This window comes from Dendropsophus ebraccatus, chromosome 12 (genome assembly GCF_027789765.1).
Source record: "Dendropsophus ebraccatus isolate aDenEbr1 chromosome 12, aDenEbr1.pat, whole genome shotgun sequence".
NCBI classification, from domain to species: Eukaryota; Metazoa; Chordata; class Amphibia; order Anura; family Hylidae; genus Dendropsophus; species Dendropsophus ebraccatus.
This window is the reverse complement of record NC_091465.1, coordinates 82,150,283-82,170,111: the sequence shown is the minus strand read 5'-3', so window position 1 is coordinate 82,170,111 and position 19,829 is coordinate 82,150,283. Positions and strand designations below refer to the sequence as shown.

General features: G+C 42.2%; 1 protein-coding gene across 1 annotated transcript; it reads left to right on the top strand.

Annotated features, from left to right (window-relative positions):
• Nucleotides 1-6,229: 6,229 nt before the first annotated feature.
• On the top strand, nucleotides 6,230-19,399 carry LOC138769332 (phospholipase A2 inhibitor 25 kDa subunit-like). Its single transcript, XM_069947732.1, has 5 exons — nucleotides 6,230-6,289; nucleotides 6,541-6,657; nucleotides 16,492-16,641; nucleotides 18,202-18,342; nucleotides 19,144-19,399. Exons 1-5 carry the CDS (start codon nucleotides 6,238-6,240, stop codon nucleotides 19,335-19,337), a joined length of 654 nt encoding a protein of 217 aa, XP_069803833.1. The 5' UTR covers nucleotides 6,230-6,237; the 3' UTR covers nucleotides 19,338-19,399.
• Nucleotides 19,400-19,829: the final 430 nt, after the last annotated feature.

The window sequence follows — 19,829 nt, the reverse complement described above, 5'->3', positions numbered from 1 at the left end:
GGCCCTCCACCAAGAGACAATTGGGGGTGTAGGGGAGAGAAAAAATGCGGGTTGGTTTCAGTCATATGATTGTCAGTAATAGTTTTTCATAGGTAGGATATAGACATGGTGCTCAAATCCCACATAGTATCAGGTGTCACATAGATTAGTGCGCAATACAGATGAAAAGGTTGTTGCCATAGCATATAGGGTGCAATATATAATGACCCACGTGATAGATGCAGACAAAAACATATAACTGTCAGCCGGACCTTATTTATCAAGTATTGATGAAAAAATAATACTCATCATTGATCCGGATGGCAGAGCGGTCTCAACGCGTTTCTTGATCCCCACAATCATCAGGAGACCTAATAGGGGTTCTGATACCAAGCATCTGTAACCATGATAGACATGTTGCTCTGATGGAGGCTACCGGGCGTCTATGCATCTCTGGCTGCCGCGGTTTGTTTTATGTGCATAGCTCCTCCCACCATCATTCCCATTGGTGGAGGAGGAAAAGGTTATCCAATCCGGGCCGTCATATGATCGAGCCCGCTGGCGCATGCGCACTACATGGCCGCTGGCGCATGCGCACTAAATGGGATATATCCGGGCCGTCAAATGATCAAGCCCTCTGGCGCATGCGCACTACATGGCCGCTGGCGCATGCGCACTATGTGAGGTATATACCCGGCCGTGAACCAATTGATAACTGTCACTGGATATACTATACATATGCAGTTGTCGTGTATACCAGCTAAACCCGTCTAGTCTCCAGGTCTGCCCGTGTTTTTAATATTGTAATAGTGCGTGAGACTCTGCTATAAATGCACGGTCTCACGGATGCAAAGGATAGCTGTGCGCCTGCGCAGGCGTCCAACGTTGTCATGGTAATGCGCCTGCTCGCGCGTCTAACATCGCCATGGTAGTGCGCCTGCGCAGGTGTAGATATGCAGTTCTATCAATACTGGCAATACATACCCGGCACATACTAAAAGCGCACGTGCCCTGATCGGCGCATGCGCTATATCAACATAAATGCGTGCCTGCGTCTCTTGTTGCCATGAAACAAACAAGATGGCGCATGCGCGTACAACTTAGACTTTATCAGTCCTATCAATGTGTTCACTACGCATGCGCGATCGACAGTCCATGGAGCCATTTAGCTGTGTATCGGCTTGTTAAGGTATAGATCGCTCGTAATTGATACAAAGTAAATATATTGTAAGAGATTCCCACAAGGGATAACCATTCACTACTGTAAACAATTTATGGTAGATAGTTACATGGTGCCATGAGGGCAGTACCATGGGTGAGGAAAAAATAATGTCGGATAATTGGTCATATGGTGATCATATGGCCTACGATAACATTGGTGTGATGCACTATTGTTGTGCTGATAATACACCCATTTGGATAGATAAAATTACAGCAATTTAATTAAATAATGGCCAACCAAGGTACTCAGAAGAATTTAAATGAAGCATCCGAATGACAGTGCCTCGTTAATTCCTAGTGGTGAGTATGTTTTACATCTGTATATCCATTGCAGTTCCTTCTGCAGTAATCTCCTATTATAATCTCCCCCTCGTTTTGATGGTCTCACGATTTCCAAAACTGCAAAGGTAACTGCTTTGAGATCACCGTTATGGATCTCGTTTATATGTCTGGCCAGCGGTGTCTCCCGTCCATGTTGGATATCGTTCATATGCTCACAGATTCGTCTCCTAAGTTCTCTGAATGTTTTACCTATGTAGTCTTTCGGACAAGGGCACTGTGCCATATATATGACCCCTTTTGTACGACACGTCACAAGATCTCTTATCTGAAATGTTTGTCCTGTAGCTGATGCTATATTGGTTTTTGTCTTCCTAATATAGGTGCATGCTTTACAGCCACTGCATCTATATTGGCCGATGGTTTGTTTCTCAAGCCATGTTTTTTCTTTACCGGGACCCTGGTAATGGCTATGCACCAGACGATCCCTCAGACTCCTTCCCTTTCTGTATGTGATTAGGGGATGGTCTGTTAACACGTGGTGCAGGCTCTGATCAGCCATCAGGATAGCCCAGTGTTTGGTAATGATCTGTCTTATCTCCTGCGATAAGTCATCATATGTTCCGATGATCCTGGAGATACCCTCTCCATCAGTCCTTCTCGTTTTTGACCTCAACAGAGTGTTACGATCTTTTTCCCTGGCGCTTTTGAAGGCGTTTTTGAGGATTCCGTCCGGATATCCTCTATCCAGGAACCTCCTTCGGAGATCCCTGGCCTGTTCATGAAATTCGTCATCGGAGGAACAATTCCGTCGCACCCTGTAATACTGTCCCTTGGGAATACCTTTTTTCAGGGGCAGTGGGTGGCGCACAGCTATCCTTTGCATCCGTGAGACCGTGCATTTATAGCAGAGTCTCACGCACTATTACAATATTAAAAACACGGGCAGACCTGGAGACTAGACGGGTTTAGCTGGTATACACGACAACTGCATATGTATAGTATATCCAGTGACAGTTATCAATTGGTTCACGGCCGGGTATATACCTCACATAGTGCGCATGCGCCAGCGGCCATGTAGTGCGCATGCGCCAGAGGGCTTGATCATTTGACGGCCCGGATATATCCCATTTAGTGCGCATGCGCCAGCGGCCATGTAGTGCGCATGCGCCAGCGGGCTCGATCATATGACGGCCCGGATTGGATAACCTTTTCCTCCTCCACCAATGGGAATGATGGTGGGAGGAGCTATGCACATAAAACAAACCGCGGCAGCCAGAGATGCATAGACGCCCGGTAGCCTCCATCAGAGCAACATGTCTATCATGGTTACAGATGCTTGGTATCAGAACCCCTATTAGGTCTCCTGATGATTGTGGGGATCAAGAAACGCGTTGAGACCGCTCTGCCATCCGGATCAATGATGAGTATTATTTTTTCATCAATACTTGATAAATAAGGTCCGGCTGACAGTTATATGTTTTTGTCTGCATCTATCACGTGGGTCATTATATATTGCACCCTATATGCTATGGCAACAACCTTTTCATCTGTATTGCGCACTAATCTATGTGACACCTGATACTATGTGGGATTTGAGCACCATGTCTATATCCTACCTATGAAAAACTATTACTGACAATCATATGACTGAAACCAACCCGCATTTTTTCTCTCCCCTACACCCCCAATTGTCTCTTGGTGGAGGGCCATATCGGTCACTAGTTGAACTAGTCAGACTAGGGTCCGTCAGTGAGACAGTTAGTCACACTATACATAGGGACATAACGAGGAGAATTAGGGTTAGGATCGGGTGCGGGGGGCGTCCTTCTAAGGACGTTACTCCGCCTAGGGCAGGTTAGAATAGTATATCAGACGCAGGGCGACCTAGGCACACCCCACCTAGAATGCCCTACACGCCCCTTGCCTACCTACCCTGAGCCACCGTTTATTACGTCACCAGCAGGAGTTAGGGACCGCCATCCATAGTGTCCCCTGTTTCTCCGCTTGTATATTTAGGATCGTGGTGGAGTAAGTCCAGCCTCAAGACTGGCATGGTGTCACATGTCGCAGTTACATTGTGACAAATGTATATACCTTATGCTTTGATTATTTTGGTGCTGGTTATTATTTAGAGTTGTATCAAATAGGTGAACAATTTTATTAGATATATATTAAATGTTAAGTTTTACTTACCCTTGGCAGTGATATATATATGTGACTTATTACCTGTGCACCCTAAAGCGCTGACAGAAATCTCCAATGCCCCTTTATATAGGTAACAGCAGAGTACAGTAGATACCCCTCCTGCTCCATGGTTTGCAATTTCACATAAAAACTTATTAAACACTCATTGAAGTTCTTGAGATGATGTCCGTGCACAGACTCCACTCTGGGCCCTTTTTTTACAAGTGGAGTTTAAACAGCATTTTGGTGCAGCCGGCTTAACATCCTGATTTCTAGGGACCTGTCCCACCTGCACTGTGCTATCAGTTGGATTCCCCCTCCGGTGTCAGTCGGTCCTCCCAGTGTGTGCCTCTCTGCCTCCTCTCTTCCTCCCGCCTGCTCCCTGAGCCACAGCGCCCTCCCTCTGCAGCAATCAGGATGCTTGGTGTTGTGGGGCTGCGCCAAGCGGCTCTGTCTCCCTCTGTTTCCTCAATCCGAAGCTGTCATCCCATTTGCACCCACAAAGCAGCCGCTGCACAGCCCGCACCTTCGGGAGTCAAAACATTGCGGAACAGGAGAGAGACCGCAATGCTGTAACTACCGAAGGAGCAGCAGCCATCGCCCCACAGCCCAGCCCGCATCCCAGGGACTTATACAGTGTGTCGTGACATCACCATTTTAGCAAGGAAGGAAAGACTTGATGCAGTAACAAGTGGAGGCAAAATAGCCCTATAAGTGCATTTCCCACAATAAGGGTATATACGTGGTTTGTATCACTGTTGCAATAACATACTTTAATTTAGCTTCAGAATGGACTCCTCCTTTAAATGTCACTTTGCAGAAATCAATAGTACAAGCGATTTTAAGAAACATTGTAATTGGTTTTATTAAGCAAAACAGTTTCCTTCTGTGGTCACAAAGCTGTTATTTTTACATTTTCCAGGTGTTGCGGAGAAAATAATAAACAACTCACTTTCACCTAACACATTCCCCCGTGGTCCTCATGTGACATATTCAGATCTCCCGCTGAACACTCCAGCCACCATTTTCGACAGTCTGCCCGCTTAGCCAATCACTGTTTGCAGAGATGTCCTGCCTCACTGTGTGATTGGATGATTGAACTGTGTCACATCAGTGGCCGCAGCACATACCTCTCGCCGTGGCCGTGCTGTCACCCCTGGTCGTGGCCAGGGACGAGACCATGGCCACGACCAGGGGTGACAGCACGGCCACGCGGGTTCTGCTGCTGCTGCTCTTACTCCTGCTTCGTGCCAGGGCTCCTCCTCCTTCGGCTCCCTGTCAGCTCAATGGGCGCTTCCCTGTCTCCTAGGGAGGGAGCGTGTGCGCCGGCTCTGCTTTAATTTAAAGGGCCAGTGTGCCCTTAATTGGCTTATGCTCTGCAGCTCTACTATAAATTGCAGCGCTGCCCTACCACATGTGTTGGAGCCTCTACATACTTGCCATTACTGTGTGGCCCAGCTCTCCTGTATCCTGCCCAGTGATTCCAGCCATTCCTGCCATCTGACAGCCGAGCCTTAAGCTGCCTACTTGTCTCCAGCTGCACCTGGGGCCGCCTGCCGCAGCAAGCCCATCCTGCCTTGCGGCGAGCACTAGTGAAGGCCAGCGGCCCCTTAGGCTCCGCTCCCTGGTGCGGCTTACCTCATCGCTAGTGGTGGCACAGCGGATCCATAACAACCATCGTTACAAGCTGTCACTGCTGAGATTAAGACAAGCTTTGTCATTTTAACGTTTAATCACGAGTTCTAGCAAAGTTTCCATGTAACACCTGGGTTGCACAATGTGCTGTGAATTCTGTACATTGTTTGATAGGAAATGTTCTTTTATACATGATGTTTGCTGTTGACTAATGTCCAGAGTAGACGACGGGTAGGATGCAGAGCAAATAGTATTATCAGACTGGTGAACCTATGGATTGCTGGACGGGTTAGCCAGAAGTGGGATAAAGTAGCTATTTGCTTCTTGATACAGTAGGACGGTAATGGCCCAGGAGGGGGGGGGGGGGTAGCGCTCGGCTCAGATAAGGGTTACGAGATATGGGGCGGGGGAAGAGGGGAGGACAAGACTTGTGGATGGTGATGTGGACGTTTCTCCCAGTGCACACCCCGATATTGCATCTGGCAGTGGTAGATTGTGTGGTCCCCCAAGATTGTGTAGTTGTTAATAAAACCAGACATGAAGACGAGGAGGAAGAAATGCTAAGAGAACTAATACATAGAGATTTAGAATACAGTAAAAAAAAAAAAAAAAATCCTAGAGATTTCTTTTTTTTTATATTTTGCTAATGTTTTGCTTGATTATATTATAAGGCTTAAAATTTTTTATATTTTTAACTCTTTTAATTCTTATAGGGGTTGTCACTTTCTCCAAATTTCTGAATCACGTACCCTAATTGATAGAACAAACTTATCTTAAGATTTCTTAAAGGGAGAAAAGGAATTAACTTTAGGTTATATTTCTTAGTGGGCGGGGTGTTGTTTCTCGCCCTTCCCACGTCCCGCCCAATGAAAACCAATAAAAAATCCCAACCGAGGTTTCCAACTCACAGTAGGATCCGTCTACAGGAGCAGAACCATGACGTCCATGACCGGGATCCTGAGTCTCCTCTCAGCTCTTATAGCAACAAGTGAGTTACTTGATCAATCATAGTGTAAGAATTGGCTTTACTTTTTATGGGTTTATTTATAATATTGTAACTAATTATTTTGTAATTATTATTATTATTATTATTATTCTACATTTGCAATCTCTAGAATTCCTAGTAGACAGAACAGTATATCCCTGTAGGACAGCTCTTCCCTCTTGATGAGGATTATCCATCTGATCTCAGTAACATTACCGGATGACTGATCTCTGTGCTGTGTGATGTCTCTCTAGGTGACGCTCTCTCATGTACGGAGTGTATATCTACTACATCCTCATCATGCTCGGGCCCCAGCGTGACTTGTTCTTCAGGCCATCAGTGCGGATCGACATACACAGAATCCACCACTGGTGAGTCATGTGATTAGTTACATTAGTTTTGTTCTGCAGGTGGTTAATCTTATGTAAATACATTCCACAAAGCTATATAACCTTCTAATAGTTATTTTTTGTTCTTGTTTTAAATTTCTCATCATTTTAACATCTCTGCTTGCTGTCAGTAAATCAAAATTACGTCAAGAGCCTATATAAAACTTTATAACTTTCTAAAAGTTTTTTTTTCTTTTCCTTACTCTTTTAATATCTCTGCTTGCTGGAAACCAATAATGATCTAATAGACATCACATAAAAGGTTTTCTTACCTGTATTTTGTATATTTATAATAACGTATATATGAATATATATATATATATATATATATATATATATATATATATATATATATATATACAAATAGGATGAGAGTGGCACTACAAAGCCAAAATGTAGCGGGTGCCAGCAGACTTGGTTCCGACCACGAACCTTGATTTGTAGAGAAGACGATGATCCGCAGCACACCAATCGAGTGAAAAACTAGTGTTTTATTATAAAGTTTTCAAACACAGCAACACAGTGTAGCACGACGTTTCGGCGGGGTATCCGCCATTTTCAAGTGCATTTCAGTGAACTCAAAGACTGATTTAAATATCCACACATCATTATACATAGCAAACGTGATTGGTGAGTCAAAATGTCACTCACAGTAGGGGACCAATCGGTCCATTATAGTGATTAAAGGAAAAAACAGGTGCATAATATAATAGTGAAAAAATATTGTGATACGGTGAGTATAAGAATATACAAAATAGAACTTGAAACATGTTATATGAATATATACTTTCTTAAGGAGAGTGAAACAATAAACCGGATCACCTGAGAGACGCCACATACTTTAGAAAATTAAAGAGCACACGTGGGACCGTATGTACAGAAAACAAGATTCAGAAATGCATATATATAATTGTATTCTACATGCTAGGCAAGACTACTCCACCAGACGGAAGGCTCCGCCGATTCTTATCCGGAACGGGCAAGGAGTCAGCGGGTAGTGACCAAGTCCAACAACCGCACGGAAACCGCGCGAGATGCATGAACTAGTCCCAATCCTCCTGTCATGTTGTGGATACTTGTCCTGCCACAGGCGCATGATGTGAATAGTCCTTATAAGTAATGTGCAGTGAAAGGCGAAGCTCTCTCTCCGGTACGTTCACTCTCCATACAGATAGAGCATCTAGGAGAAATGCAAACATAAGACGTAAGTAAAAAACTAATTACGATATATACTGATATAATTATATATTAATGTATAGGCTCATATTGAGAGTTCACTAAATATTCTTACTCAAATGATACTGAGTGAAGACAGACATAAATGCATTGGCATGTGGAGTTTATCTGAACATGGAAGTTGTTACTTTATATTCCACATTTAACCCTGCAGGTTGCAAAGTGTTTAGTTCATAAATCCAATAAAGTTCTTTCTTCATGAGAATTGTGTGTCTATCACCCCCTCGTTTTAAAGGTTCCACACGGTCCAAGACCATGAATCTCAGATCTCTCTCCGTGTGTCCCCTTTCCGTGAAGTGCTTTGACACAGGTAAATCAAGTTTTTTCTTCCTGATAGAGTATCGGTGTTGTGCCAGTCTCGTTTTTAAATCATATGTTGTCTCACCAACATATAATTTTTTACAGGGACAGGTCAAAACATAAACCACCCAATCAGATGTACATGTAAGAAAATGTTTAATCTGATACTCTTTCTGAGACATCGGATGTGTAAAGCTGGATCCCTTTAGCATATATTTACAGTTCACACATCCCAAACAAGGGAAGGAACCCATTCTTTTGGATGTCAGGTATGTTTGTTTGTCTTGTTTGTGTTTGTTCAGGTCTGAGGTGACTAATCTATCTCTCAAATTTCTATTTCGTCTGTAAGACATCAGTGGGGGGCGTGTCAATTCTGCAATGTCACTGTGATTCCGTGAGATAATTTGCCAATGTCTCAGTAGAATACTATTGATTTGAGAAGAAAAGTCATTATATGTGGTCACAAAGGGTATTCTTTCTGATGTTTGTTTTGTTTTTGTCACCAATAAGTCCTTACGTTGTATTTTTTTCACCCTCTCCTTACAGTCATGAATGACCCTGTTGGGGTAACCTCTTTCAGCAAAGTTCTTACCCATAGTTGTCAGCGCATCAGTCAGTCTGTGTTCACTGTCAATTATACGTCTCGCCCTAAGCATTTGGCTATATGGTAGTGAAGTTGTAGCTCTTCTCGGGTGACAGCTGTCATAGTGGAGGATAGTGTTACAGTCAGTTTTCTTCACGTAGATATCAGTATGCAATGCGTCCTCACCCTTGGTAACTAATACGTCCAGGTAGTGAATTTGAGTAGAATCAAACGTCATTGTAAATTTAATCGTCTCATCGATACTGTTGAGAAAATTGACAAAATCTTGTAATTCATGTAAATTGCCTGTCCAAATCATGAAAATATCGTCTATGAATCTCCACCACTTCAGGACATGCCCGAAGTGGTGGGACACATAGACGTTCTCCTCCTCCATATGTGCCACTACAGCATTTGCATAAGTCGGTGCCACATTGGCACCCATCGCCACGCCCCTTTGTTGTAAATAAATTTTCTCATTGAAGACAAAATAGTTATTGCATAACACCAGATCCAACAGTCTTAAGATGAAGTCAGCCTCCCTGGGAGAACAACCCAGAGAGGGTAACATACATTCTATTGTTCTCATACCTCTGCGATGATCAATAGAGGTATACAGACTGACTATGTCAAGTGTAACTAATATCGCTGTGGGTGGAACCTCAGTGTGTTGCAATTTGACTAAAAAGTCAGTAGTATCTCTTAGATATGATTTAGCACCTTCAGCCAGAGGTCTCAGTATTCTATCTAGGAACACAGAAATATGACTTAAAATTGAACCCCTACCCGAGACAATGGGTCTGCCTGGGGGATTTTTAATATCTTTGTGTATCTTTGGCAAAAAATAAAGAGTAGGCATAACTGGACACTTAACAGTCAAAAATTCACAAAGATACTCATCAATGATATCCTGTAACATTGCTTCCTGTAGAAGAGAATCAATTTTTTTCTGAATTACAAATTTAGGATCAGATGACAATAAAGTATATACTGCCCTGTCGCACAGCTGACGCTGTGCTTCTGCTATGTATTTGCTCCTGTCCATGACCACAATAGCCCCACCCTTGTCAGCGGGCTTGATGACCAGGTTGTGGTCATGGACAAGGGCATTCAATGCCTGTAAGTCAGTTGAAGTAATGTTAGGGTGCAATACAGAATCGCCCACCTTATCTCTCAACGCACACAGATCATTTTTTATCAGAGTATGAAATGTTTCTATTGTGGGGGACATATATGGTGGCATAAAGTCACTGTCCTGTCGCAGACCCAACCTTTTTGCATCAAACAATTTAACAGTGGTGTTACCCGTGGCAATAGACATAGGGGTTTTGTTAAACCAAACCCGTAAATTTATCCTCCTAATAAATTGTGATACATCTATATCAAGTTGGAACCAGTCTATTGGGGGGCTTGGACAAAAGCTCAGACCCCTAGACAATAGATGTAATTGACTAGGCATTAAATCAAAGGAGGAGATATTTACCACATTTATGTTGGGTTCTTTCTCCTCGTGGTGGTTTTCGATGTTTGATTCTTGTTCACTCTTGGTGTTTTCTGTCTCGGAGTCTCGGTGTCTTTTCCTTTTTCTGCCCCCTCTTCGGCTCCGGGATCCTCTTGGGGGCGAGCTCCTAAAAAAAGGTCTGTGTTCTTCGCTTGTAGAAACCGGTCTTGTAGAATCCGTCTTTTTAACAATAGGTCTCCTTGCTTGTTCCTGTGGATGGGTATTGGTCCATAAATAGACCTTGCCTGTAAGATAATCCTGACAATCCCTTTGCCATTTTCTCCTTTTTTCTTCTTGCAAATCAGCTTTAAAAGTCTCTAGAAAGTCCTTTTGTTTTTGTATATATTTATCAAAATCGTCCTGACTCATTGCTGTTTGTAATGAAGTTTCCATAGCAGTTGCCTTAGTATTAATCTCCCGCAATTGTCTTTGCATACTTTCGATGTGCAGCAATATCAAGTCCAGTGCATATTTATTAGAAATCATTTCAAACTTACTTCTAAACTCCATATCCTCCAGCAGCATAGTCGGTTTCAATCTTGAGCGCATACCCCGAGGGATACGTTTAACACTGTGGTAGCGTCCCAGGGTAGAAATGTGGAGTCTCAATGTGATTGCTTTTTTCGATAGAAATTCATAATTACGTTGTAGATTAATTACGGATGGCACGTCCAGAAACTCCGAATCATCCTCAATATCATCTATGATCCGTTCAGCATCATTGGTAGAGTAAGACAAAGTCTGTGTTGCGGGAATCGCAGCTGTACGTATAATTCCTTCCATTTTACGCAGAAACCACAGTCGTGTGTGCTCACTCCTTGGTCAAATAAGTACAAATAGGATGAGAGTGGCACTACAAAGCCAAAATGTAGCGGGTGCCAGCAGACTTGGTTCCGACCACGAACCTTGATTTGTAGAGAAGACGATGATCCGCAGCACACCAATCGAGTGAAAAACTAGTGTTTTATTATAAAGTTTTCAAACACAGCAACACAGTGTAGCACGACGTTTCGGCGGGGTATCCGCCATTTTCAAGTGCATTTCAGTGAACTCAAAGACTGAACGAAACGTCGTGCTACACTGTGCTACAACGTAATTATGAATTTCTATCGAAAAAAGCAATCACATTGAGACTCCACATTTCTACCCTGGGACGCTACCACAGTGTTAAACGTATCCCTCGGGGTATGCGCTCAAGATTGAAACCGACTATGCTGCTGGAGGATATGGAGTTTAGAAGTAAGTTTGAAATGATTTCTAATAAATATGCACTGGACTTGATATTGCTGCACATCGAAAGTATGCAAAGACAATTGCGGGAGATTAATACTAAGGCAACTGCTATGGAAACTTCATTACAAACAGCAATGAGTCAGGACGATTTTGATAAATATATACAAAAACAAAAGGACTTTCTAGAGACTTTTAAAGCTGATTTGCAAGAAGAAAAAAGGAGAAAATGGCAAAGGGATTGTCAGGATTATCTTACAGGCAAGGTCTATTTATGGACCAATACCCATCCACAGGAACAAGCAAGGAGACCTATTGTTAAAAAGACGGATTCTACAAGACCGGTTTCTACAAGCGAAGAACACAGACCTTTTTTTAGGAGCTCGCCCCCAAGAGGATCCCGGAGCCGAAGAGGGGGCAGAAAAAGGAAAAGACACCGAGACTCCGAGACAGAAAACACCAAGAGTGAACAAGAATCAAACATCGAAAACCACCACGAGGAGAAAGAACCCAACATAAATGTGGTAAATATCTCCTCCTTTGATTTAATGCCTAGTCAATTACATCTATTGTCTAGGGGTCTGAGCTTTTGTCCAAGCCCCCCAATAGACTGGTTCCAACTTGATATAGATGTATCACAATTTATTAGGAGGATAAATTTACGGGTTTGGTTTAACAAAACCCCTATGTCTATTGCCACGGGTAACACCACTGTTAAATTGTTTGATGCAAAAAGGTTGGGTCTGCGACAGGACAGTGACTTTATGCCACCATATATGTCCCCCACAATAGAAACATTTCATACTCTGATAAAAAATGATCTGTGTGCGTTGAGAGATAAGGTGGGCGATTCTGTATTGCACCCTAACATTACTTCAACTGACTTACAGGCATTGAATGCCCTTGTCCATGACCACAACCTGGTCATCAAGCCCGCTGACAAGGGTGGGGCTATTGTGGTCATGGACAGGAGCAAATACATAGCAGAAGCACAGCGTCAGCTGTGCGACAGGGCAGTATATACTTTATTGTCATCTGATCCTAAATTTGTAATTCAGAAAAAAATTGATTCTCTTCTACAGGAAGCAATGTTACAGGATATCATTGATGAGTATCTTTGTGAATTTTTGACTGTTAAGTGTCCAGTTATGCCTACTCTTTATTTTTTGCCAAAGATACACAAAGATATTAAAAATCCCCCAGGCAGACCCATTGTCTCGGGTAGGGGTTCAATTTTAAGTCATATTTCTGTGTTCCTAGATAGAATACTGAGACCTCTGGCTGAAGGTGCTAAATCATATCTAAGAGATACTACTGACTTTTTAGTCAAATTGCAACACACTGAGGTTCCACCCACAGCGATATTAGTTACACTTGACATAGTCAGTCTGTATACCTCTATTGATCATCGCAGAGGTATGAGAACAATAGAATGTATGTTACCCTCTCTGGGTTGTTCTCCCAGGGAGGCTGACTTCATCTTAAGACTGTTGGATCTGGTGTTATGCAATAACTATTTTGTCTTCAATGAGAAAATTTATTTACAACAAAGGGGCGTGGCGATGGGTGCCAATGTGGCACCGACTTATGCAAATGCTGTAGTGGCACATATGGAGGAGGAGAACGTCTATGTGTCCCACCACTTCGGGCATGTCCTGAAGTGGTGGAGATTCATAGACGATATTTTCATGATTTGGACAGGCAATTTACATGAATTACAAGATTTTGTCAATTTTCTCAACAGTATCGATGAGACGATTAAATTTACAATGACGTTTGATTCTACTCAAATTCACTACCTGGACGTATTAGTTACCAAGGGTGAGGACGCATTGCATACTGATATCTACGTGAAGAAAACTGACTGTAACACTATCCTCCACTATGACAGCTGTCACCCGAGAAGAGCTACAACTTCACTACCATATAGCCAAATGCTTAGGGCGAGACGTATAATTGACAGTGAACACAGACTGACTGATGCGCTGACAACTATGGGTAAGAACTTTGCTGAAAGAGGTTACCCCAACAGGGTCATTCATGACTGTAAGGAGAGGGTGAAAAAAATACAACGTAAGGACTTATTGGTGACAAAAACAAAACAAACATCAGAAAGAATACCCTTTGTGACCACATATAATGACTTTTCTTCTCAAATCAATAGTATTCTACTGAGACATTGGCAAATTATCTCACGGAATCACAGTGACATTGCAGAATTGACACGCCCCCCACTGATGTCTTACAGACGAAATAGAAATTTGAGAGATAGATTAGTCACCTCAGACCTGAACAAACACAAACAAGACAAACAAACATACCTGACATCCAAAAGAATGGGTTCCTTCCCTTGTTTGGGATGTGTGAACTGTAAATATATGCTAAAGGGATCCAGCTTTACACATCCGATGTCTCAGAAAGAGTATCAGATTAAACATTTTCTTACATGTACATCTGATTGGGTGGTTTATGTTTTGACCTGTCCCTGTAAAAAATTATATGTTGGTGAGACAACATATGATTTAAAAACGAGACTGGCACAACACCGATACTCTATCAGGAAGAAAAAACTTGATTTACCTGTGTCAAAGCACTTCACGGAAAGGGGACACACGGAGAGAGATCTGAGATTCATGGTCTTGGACCGTGTGGAACCTTTAAAACGAGGGGGTGATAGACACACAATTCTCATGAAGAAAGAACTTTATTGGATTTATGAACTAAACACTTTGCAACCTGCAGGGTTAAATGTGGAATATAAAGTAACAACTTCCATGTTCAGATAAACTCCACATGCCAATGCATTTATGTCTGTCTTCACTCAGTATCATTTGAGTAAGAATATTTAGTGAACTCTCAATATGAGCCTATACATTAATATATAATTATATCAGTATATATCGTAATTAGTTTTTTACTTACGTCTTATGTTTGCATTTCTCCTAGATGCTCTATCTGTATGGAGAGTGAACGTACCGGAGAGAGAGCTTCGCCTTTCACTGCACATTACTTATAAGGACTATTCACATCATGCGCCTGTGGCAGGACAAGTATCCACAACATGACAGGAGGATTGGGACTAGTTCATGCATCTCGCGCGGTTTCCGTGCGGTTGTTGGACTTGGTCACTACCCGCTGACTCCTTGCCCGTTCCGGATAAGAATCGGCGGAGCCTTCCGTCTGGTGGAGTAGTCTTGCCTAGCATGTAGAATACAATTATATATATGCATTTCTGAATCTTGTTTTCTGTACATACGGTCCCACGTGTGCTCTTTAATTTTCTAAAGTATGTGGCGTCTCTCAGGTGATCCGGTTTATTGTTTCACTCTCCTTAAGAAAGTATATATTCATATAACATGTTTCAAGTTCTATTTTGTATATTCTTATACTCACCGTATCACAATATTTTTTCACTATTATATTATGCACCTGTTTTTTCCTTTAATCACTATAATGGACCGATTGGTCCCCTACTGTGAGTGACATTTTGACTCACCAATCACGTTTGCTATGTATAATGATGTGTGGATATTTAAATCAGTCTTTGAGTTCACTGAAATGCACTTGAAAATGGCGGATACCCCGCCGAAACGTCGTGCTACACTGTGTTGCTGTGTTTGAAAACTTTATAATAAAACACTAGTTTTTCACTCGATTGGTGTGCTGCGGATCATCGTCTTCTCTATATATATATATATATATATATATATATATATATAATGATAATAATAATAATAAATATACAAAATTCCCTTTTATTCCGTTTACTTTTTTTTTTTAGCTGGCGGGGCCCAGGCGCAGCTTTACATCAGAATGGGGCAGAAGAATTAGTGGGCAGTTGGCTAGGGCACCACTAGAGGGAGGGGGCAGAGTGAATGCTATAGACAAAGATAAATTCTCTGCATATTAAGGCTATGTTCACACACAGTATTTTGGGCCTCATCTTGCAACCAAAACCAGAAGTGGATTAAAAACACAGGCAGCCTATGTTCACACACTGTTGAAATTTAGTGAATGGCCGTCATTTTATGACAAATAATTGGCGCTATTTCATAACAACAGCCGATGTTTTAAATAACGCTAATTATTTGCCATTAAATGACGGCCATCCACTAAATTTAAACAATGTGTGAACAGAGCCTTTCTGTGTTTTCAATCCATTCCTGGGTTTTGTTGCAATATGAGGACCAAAATACTGAGCAAAAATATTGTGTGTGAACAAAGCCTAAGGCTATGTTCACAAAATGTATGTTTTGCATTAATCACGGCCGTTGTTGCAATTTGCAACAATGGCCGTGATTTATACAAAAAATATGTTATATTGGAATGAATGGAAACCTGGCCAGAGCGTATACACATAGTATACACTCCGGCCAGGATTCTAACTGGCCATACAAAAAAACTGAAATGTCAGTTTTCTGCGGCAGCTATTCATTGGATAGCGGCCACACAAACATGTCAGTTTACACAATGGAGAGTCTGGCTCCGACTGCACCCTCCATTGTGTGCAGCAGTGAATTGGGATGCGGGCGCAAATGGGTGCACCCACATCTGAATTCACCAGAAATGAAGATTATCCAGCCCGTACTGCAGATGATCTGTGAGGCGGCCGGGTCACAGAACGGCCAGTGTTATACCATGTGTGAACCTGGCCTTAGTCTACATGAAATCAGCACTTGAGAGCTATAGAAGTATTAGGCTATGTTCACGCACCTTAAAATAAAGGAGCCATAATGTGCTGCATTAAAGTGAATAGAATAACGGCCATAATTGTTTGCGACTGTCAGAATAATAAACATGATCATTATTTACCACCTGCTTTTGCTAAATACGGCCATTGCCTATATATATATATATATATATATATATATATATATATATATATAATTTTTTTGCGTTTAAGGTAAAAATTATTATTAAGTATTTACTTGTTTCACATCTTTTAAAAAACTTTGCTTATGTTTAGCTGTAGGTGGAGTATTTGCCGGAGTAGTGAGGGCCTGCACACCCTCATTTCACTGTAACTTCACCGGCAGCGTAACCCAAAAGCAAGCACAAACCAAGATAGCCACTTCATGTTGCAGCACCGACAACTGTACCCCGAAAATTCCAGCATGTAAGTCATCAATGTCTGCATTTAACCTTTGTATAACCTCTGTATATATCTGTATACAGTCTAACAAAATTTTTTACTTTTTCCTGATCTTTACATAAATGAAAATAGACTATATGAAAAGGTAAAAAGAAAAAAGAAAACAATATATTAGGATAAAATACAGCACTACGTACCGCATGGTGAAGATTGTTAGGTCCCCTTCACACGTCCGGAAAATCTGTCCTGATTTCCTATCAGGAAGTCTGGACGGATTTCCGGACCCATAGGTTTACATTAGTGACGGACACCCTTCACCACTCCATTCTGCCCGCCCACTGCTGCCTCACCACCTCCCCCCTGGAGGGGGCCACTACGCTCCGTCCGTCTGCTCACCACCTGCTCCCCCCCCCCCCTCCCGGACCTCAGCACTTCACTCTTCCCGCACCCTCCCCCCCCCCCATCTCCCTCCCCTCCGGACCTCACCTCTTTACTCTTCTGCCCGTCACCTGATTAATAATAAAACAAATCAACAAAACAACTATTCACACTTATCGTTTTTGTATTCAGCATCGACCTAAAGAATACAGATAAGATATACTCATTACTGCGTATTAAACTTAGACAAAATCTAAATATAGATTTTTTTTTTATTATTTCAATACACAAGTTGTAATTTATTTTTTTTTATTTATTTTTATTTTTTTAAATATGTTACATGGTGAAGTATAGGGTGGAATCAAAAAGTTAAGATACATCCTTCAACATGCAAAAGCTCCATTAATAGAAGAATTTACATTTTATGGCTTTTAAGGGGGGAGGGAAAAATAGCATTAAAGGGGTTGAATCTATCACCCCTCCCCCTTCCCTGTATCCATCCCCTCCTTGGTTGAACTTGATGGACATGTGTCTTTTTTCAACCGTATTAACTATGTAACTATGTAACTATGTCTGGCCAGGAGCGACCACTTTCTGCAGAAAGTCTGTGGAGGGGGTGATTAAAACAAACAAACATAGACTTACCTCCCTGGCTCCTGCACAGCTGCCTGTACTTGGGTGCTCCAGTCCCTGAGTGCGATCGTCTCTGGGTTCTGAGACAGGAGATAGCAGGCCAGCTCAGCAGGCAGGCTCCTAGCTACAGAGGAAGGCAGCACAGACAGGCAGGCACCCCTACAGTCTCTGAATGGCTAAGTGGGCCTGCTTCATCATATTTCAAAACCTGGAAGTGGGCACATGTCAGGGATCGGAGTACGGGCACCAGTGCAGAAGCCAGGGAGGTAAGTGGATATCATTTTTTTTTTCCAATCCTGACACTTCACCGAAAAGGGGCCTGGCTGTAAAATTTGATTTAAATTAATTTCAATCCCTGGAAACATCTTTCTATGTGATTTGACATAAATTTATAGGTAATAGAGGTGTTCCTTAGTAAGACTTCTAGACTAATCTAGACTAGAGCAATAAATAGCCCTGGATCTGAAGGACCTCTCATGTATATATTTTACATGTACATATACAAACATTATGGTGTACTATGTCTAATAAAAGTCTTTCCTCTCTTTATTTCTTTATATTGTTCAATATTAGTTCCAACAATAGGCACTAAGTCCAATGGAGTGGTCTGCCGATCCTGTGTATCTACCCACTCTACCTGGTGTTACACTAAGGACACAATACATTGCACAGGGGATGAGACTATGTGTCTTCTCCAGACAACAAAACAAAGAGGTATGAAAACTATATTGTCCCTTCCCTTTAAGTAGGACCTGAAACCAACCCAAAAATGAATTACCCTTAAAGGGAAACTGACAGCACAGATATGCATAGCCATGTTGTCATTTTCTCTTTAAAGGAGAAGTCCTATAAAATTTTTAAAAATACACAGGGGTGCAGGAACATAGTAAAGTATCCCTACCTACCCTCGCTGCCTAAAAGATACCGGACAGCCACCAGCCTCCTGCAGCTGCTGAAACGTCATGTACCCAGCTCACCCAATCAGTGATTGGGGCGGGACACTGCTGAAGTCAGTGATTGGCTGAGCTGGCAATCCACCACTGGGCCATAACGTTCCAGAATCAGGACACAGGGCCGTCACTCATGGCTTCCGGTGGCTGTCTGAGATACCTGAGATTGCTGCTACAGGGGCACAGGGACTGGTAAGTATACTTTCACACCTATCTGACTATTAACTGTATTGCCAAAATATAAATGGAAATATCTCAAGAATGAGAGTAATGGAGTATTATTAGGGGGACTCTTTATTACTAATAACACCTCTTTTTTACATGGGTGGTGGCTACAGGTCCCCTTTAATGGGAACTATTGATAAAGACTGGAAGATTCTCACTTATTGGATCTTTAATATGGTTTAAAAACCTTTAAAATGTACTAAATAAAGCTGATTTATTTCCAGGGTAATTTATGAAATAAAAGCTATATCATAGTTGGCCAGTATATACAGTACCTTCTACAATCTTTTATATAAGTCCTAATATTATGTTATATGAAAGTTCTTATGTTCGTCTGCAGGATCAGTTAAACTATCGGCAGCCGTTCGGGGGTGCGCAACAAAATCCATCTGTGATATCGGCGACAAGTCCCTAACCGTTGCAGGTACGACCACTGAAGTGAAGATAAAGTGCACCAGCGGTGGGATAAGTGTCCATCAAGTCGTCCTCACGCCGGCCATCGCCTGTCTCCTGATGCTGAAACTATTCTTCTGACTTATCAGCCGTGAAGGATTCTTGGACGAATGTTTCCGGAATAAATGACAAATATTTGTAGATATTCGGCTCCTTCACGTGTGCTCTTTCTTCGATGTTCTTCACATCTTTTAATGATATATTACAATGATATATGATATCACACGTAGGGAAGGTGACATGTGGTCCGGGTGCCGGGTGATGTCATGCTACGGAGCCGCACAGGAGAGGGTAAGGGTACAAACCACGTTGGGAGGAGAGTGGCCAGACAGACAGCACAATTAACGTAAAAATCTATATGCTGTCTATGTGCCACAGCTGGACTGTATAAGGGGCTGTGCTAAAATTAACGCCTTCATTTCTGTTCACCCTTCTCTTCTTTCCTGGATTTGTCATTTGCTTTGATTTTTTCTTCACGTTTCTTCTTTTCTAGCTCTTTTATACTCTACAGGGTGCGACCAACCTGTCCATTGGTCAACTCTGACCCATTCAAATAAAATGGTTTTATAAGAG

What these genes read in the sequence shown, in the direction of transcription:
- LOC138769332 (XM_069947732.1), top strand. Translation starts at nt 6,238, where the DNA reads ATGACGTCCATGACCGGGATCCTGAGTCTCCTCTCAGCTCTTATAGCA. An exon ending in ATACACAGAATCCACCACTG is followed by an intron (nt 6,658 to 16,491) that starts GTGAGTCATGTG and finishes GCTTATGTTTAG; the next exon opens with CTGTAGGTGGAGTATTTGCC. An exon ending in TACCCCGAAAATTCCAGCAT is followed by an intron (nt 16,642 to 18,201) that starts GTAAGTCATCAA and finishes GTTCAATATTAG; the next exon opens with TTCCAACAATAGGCACTAAG.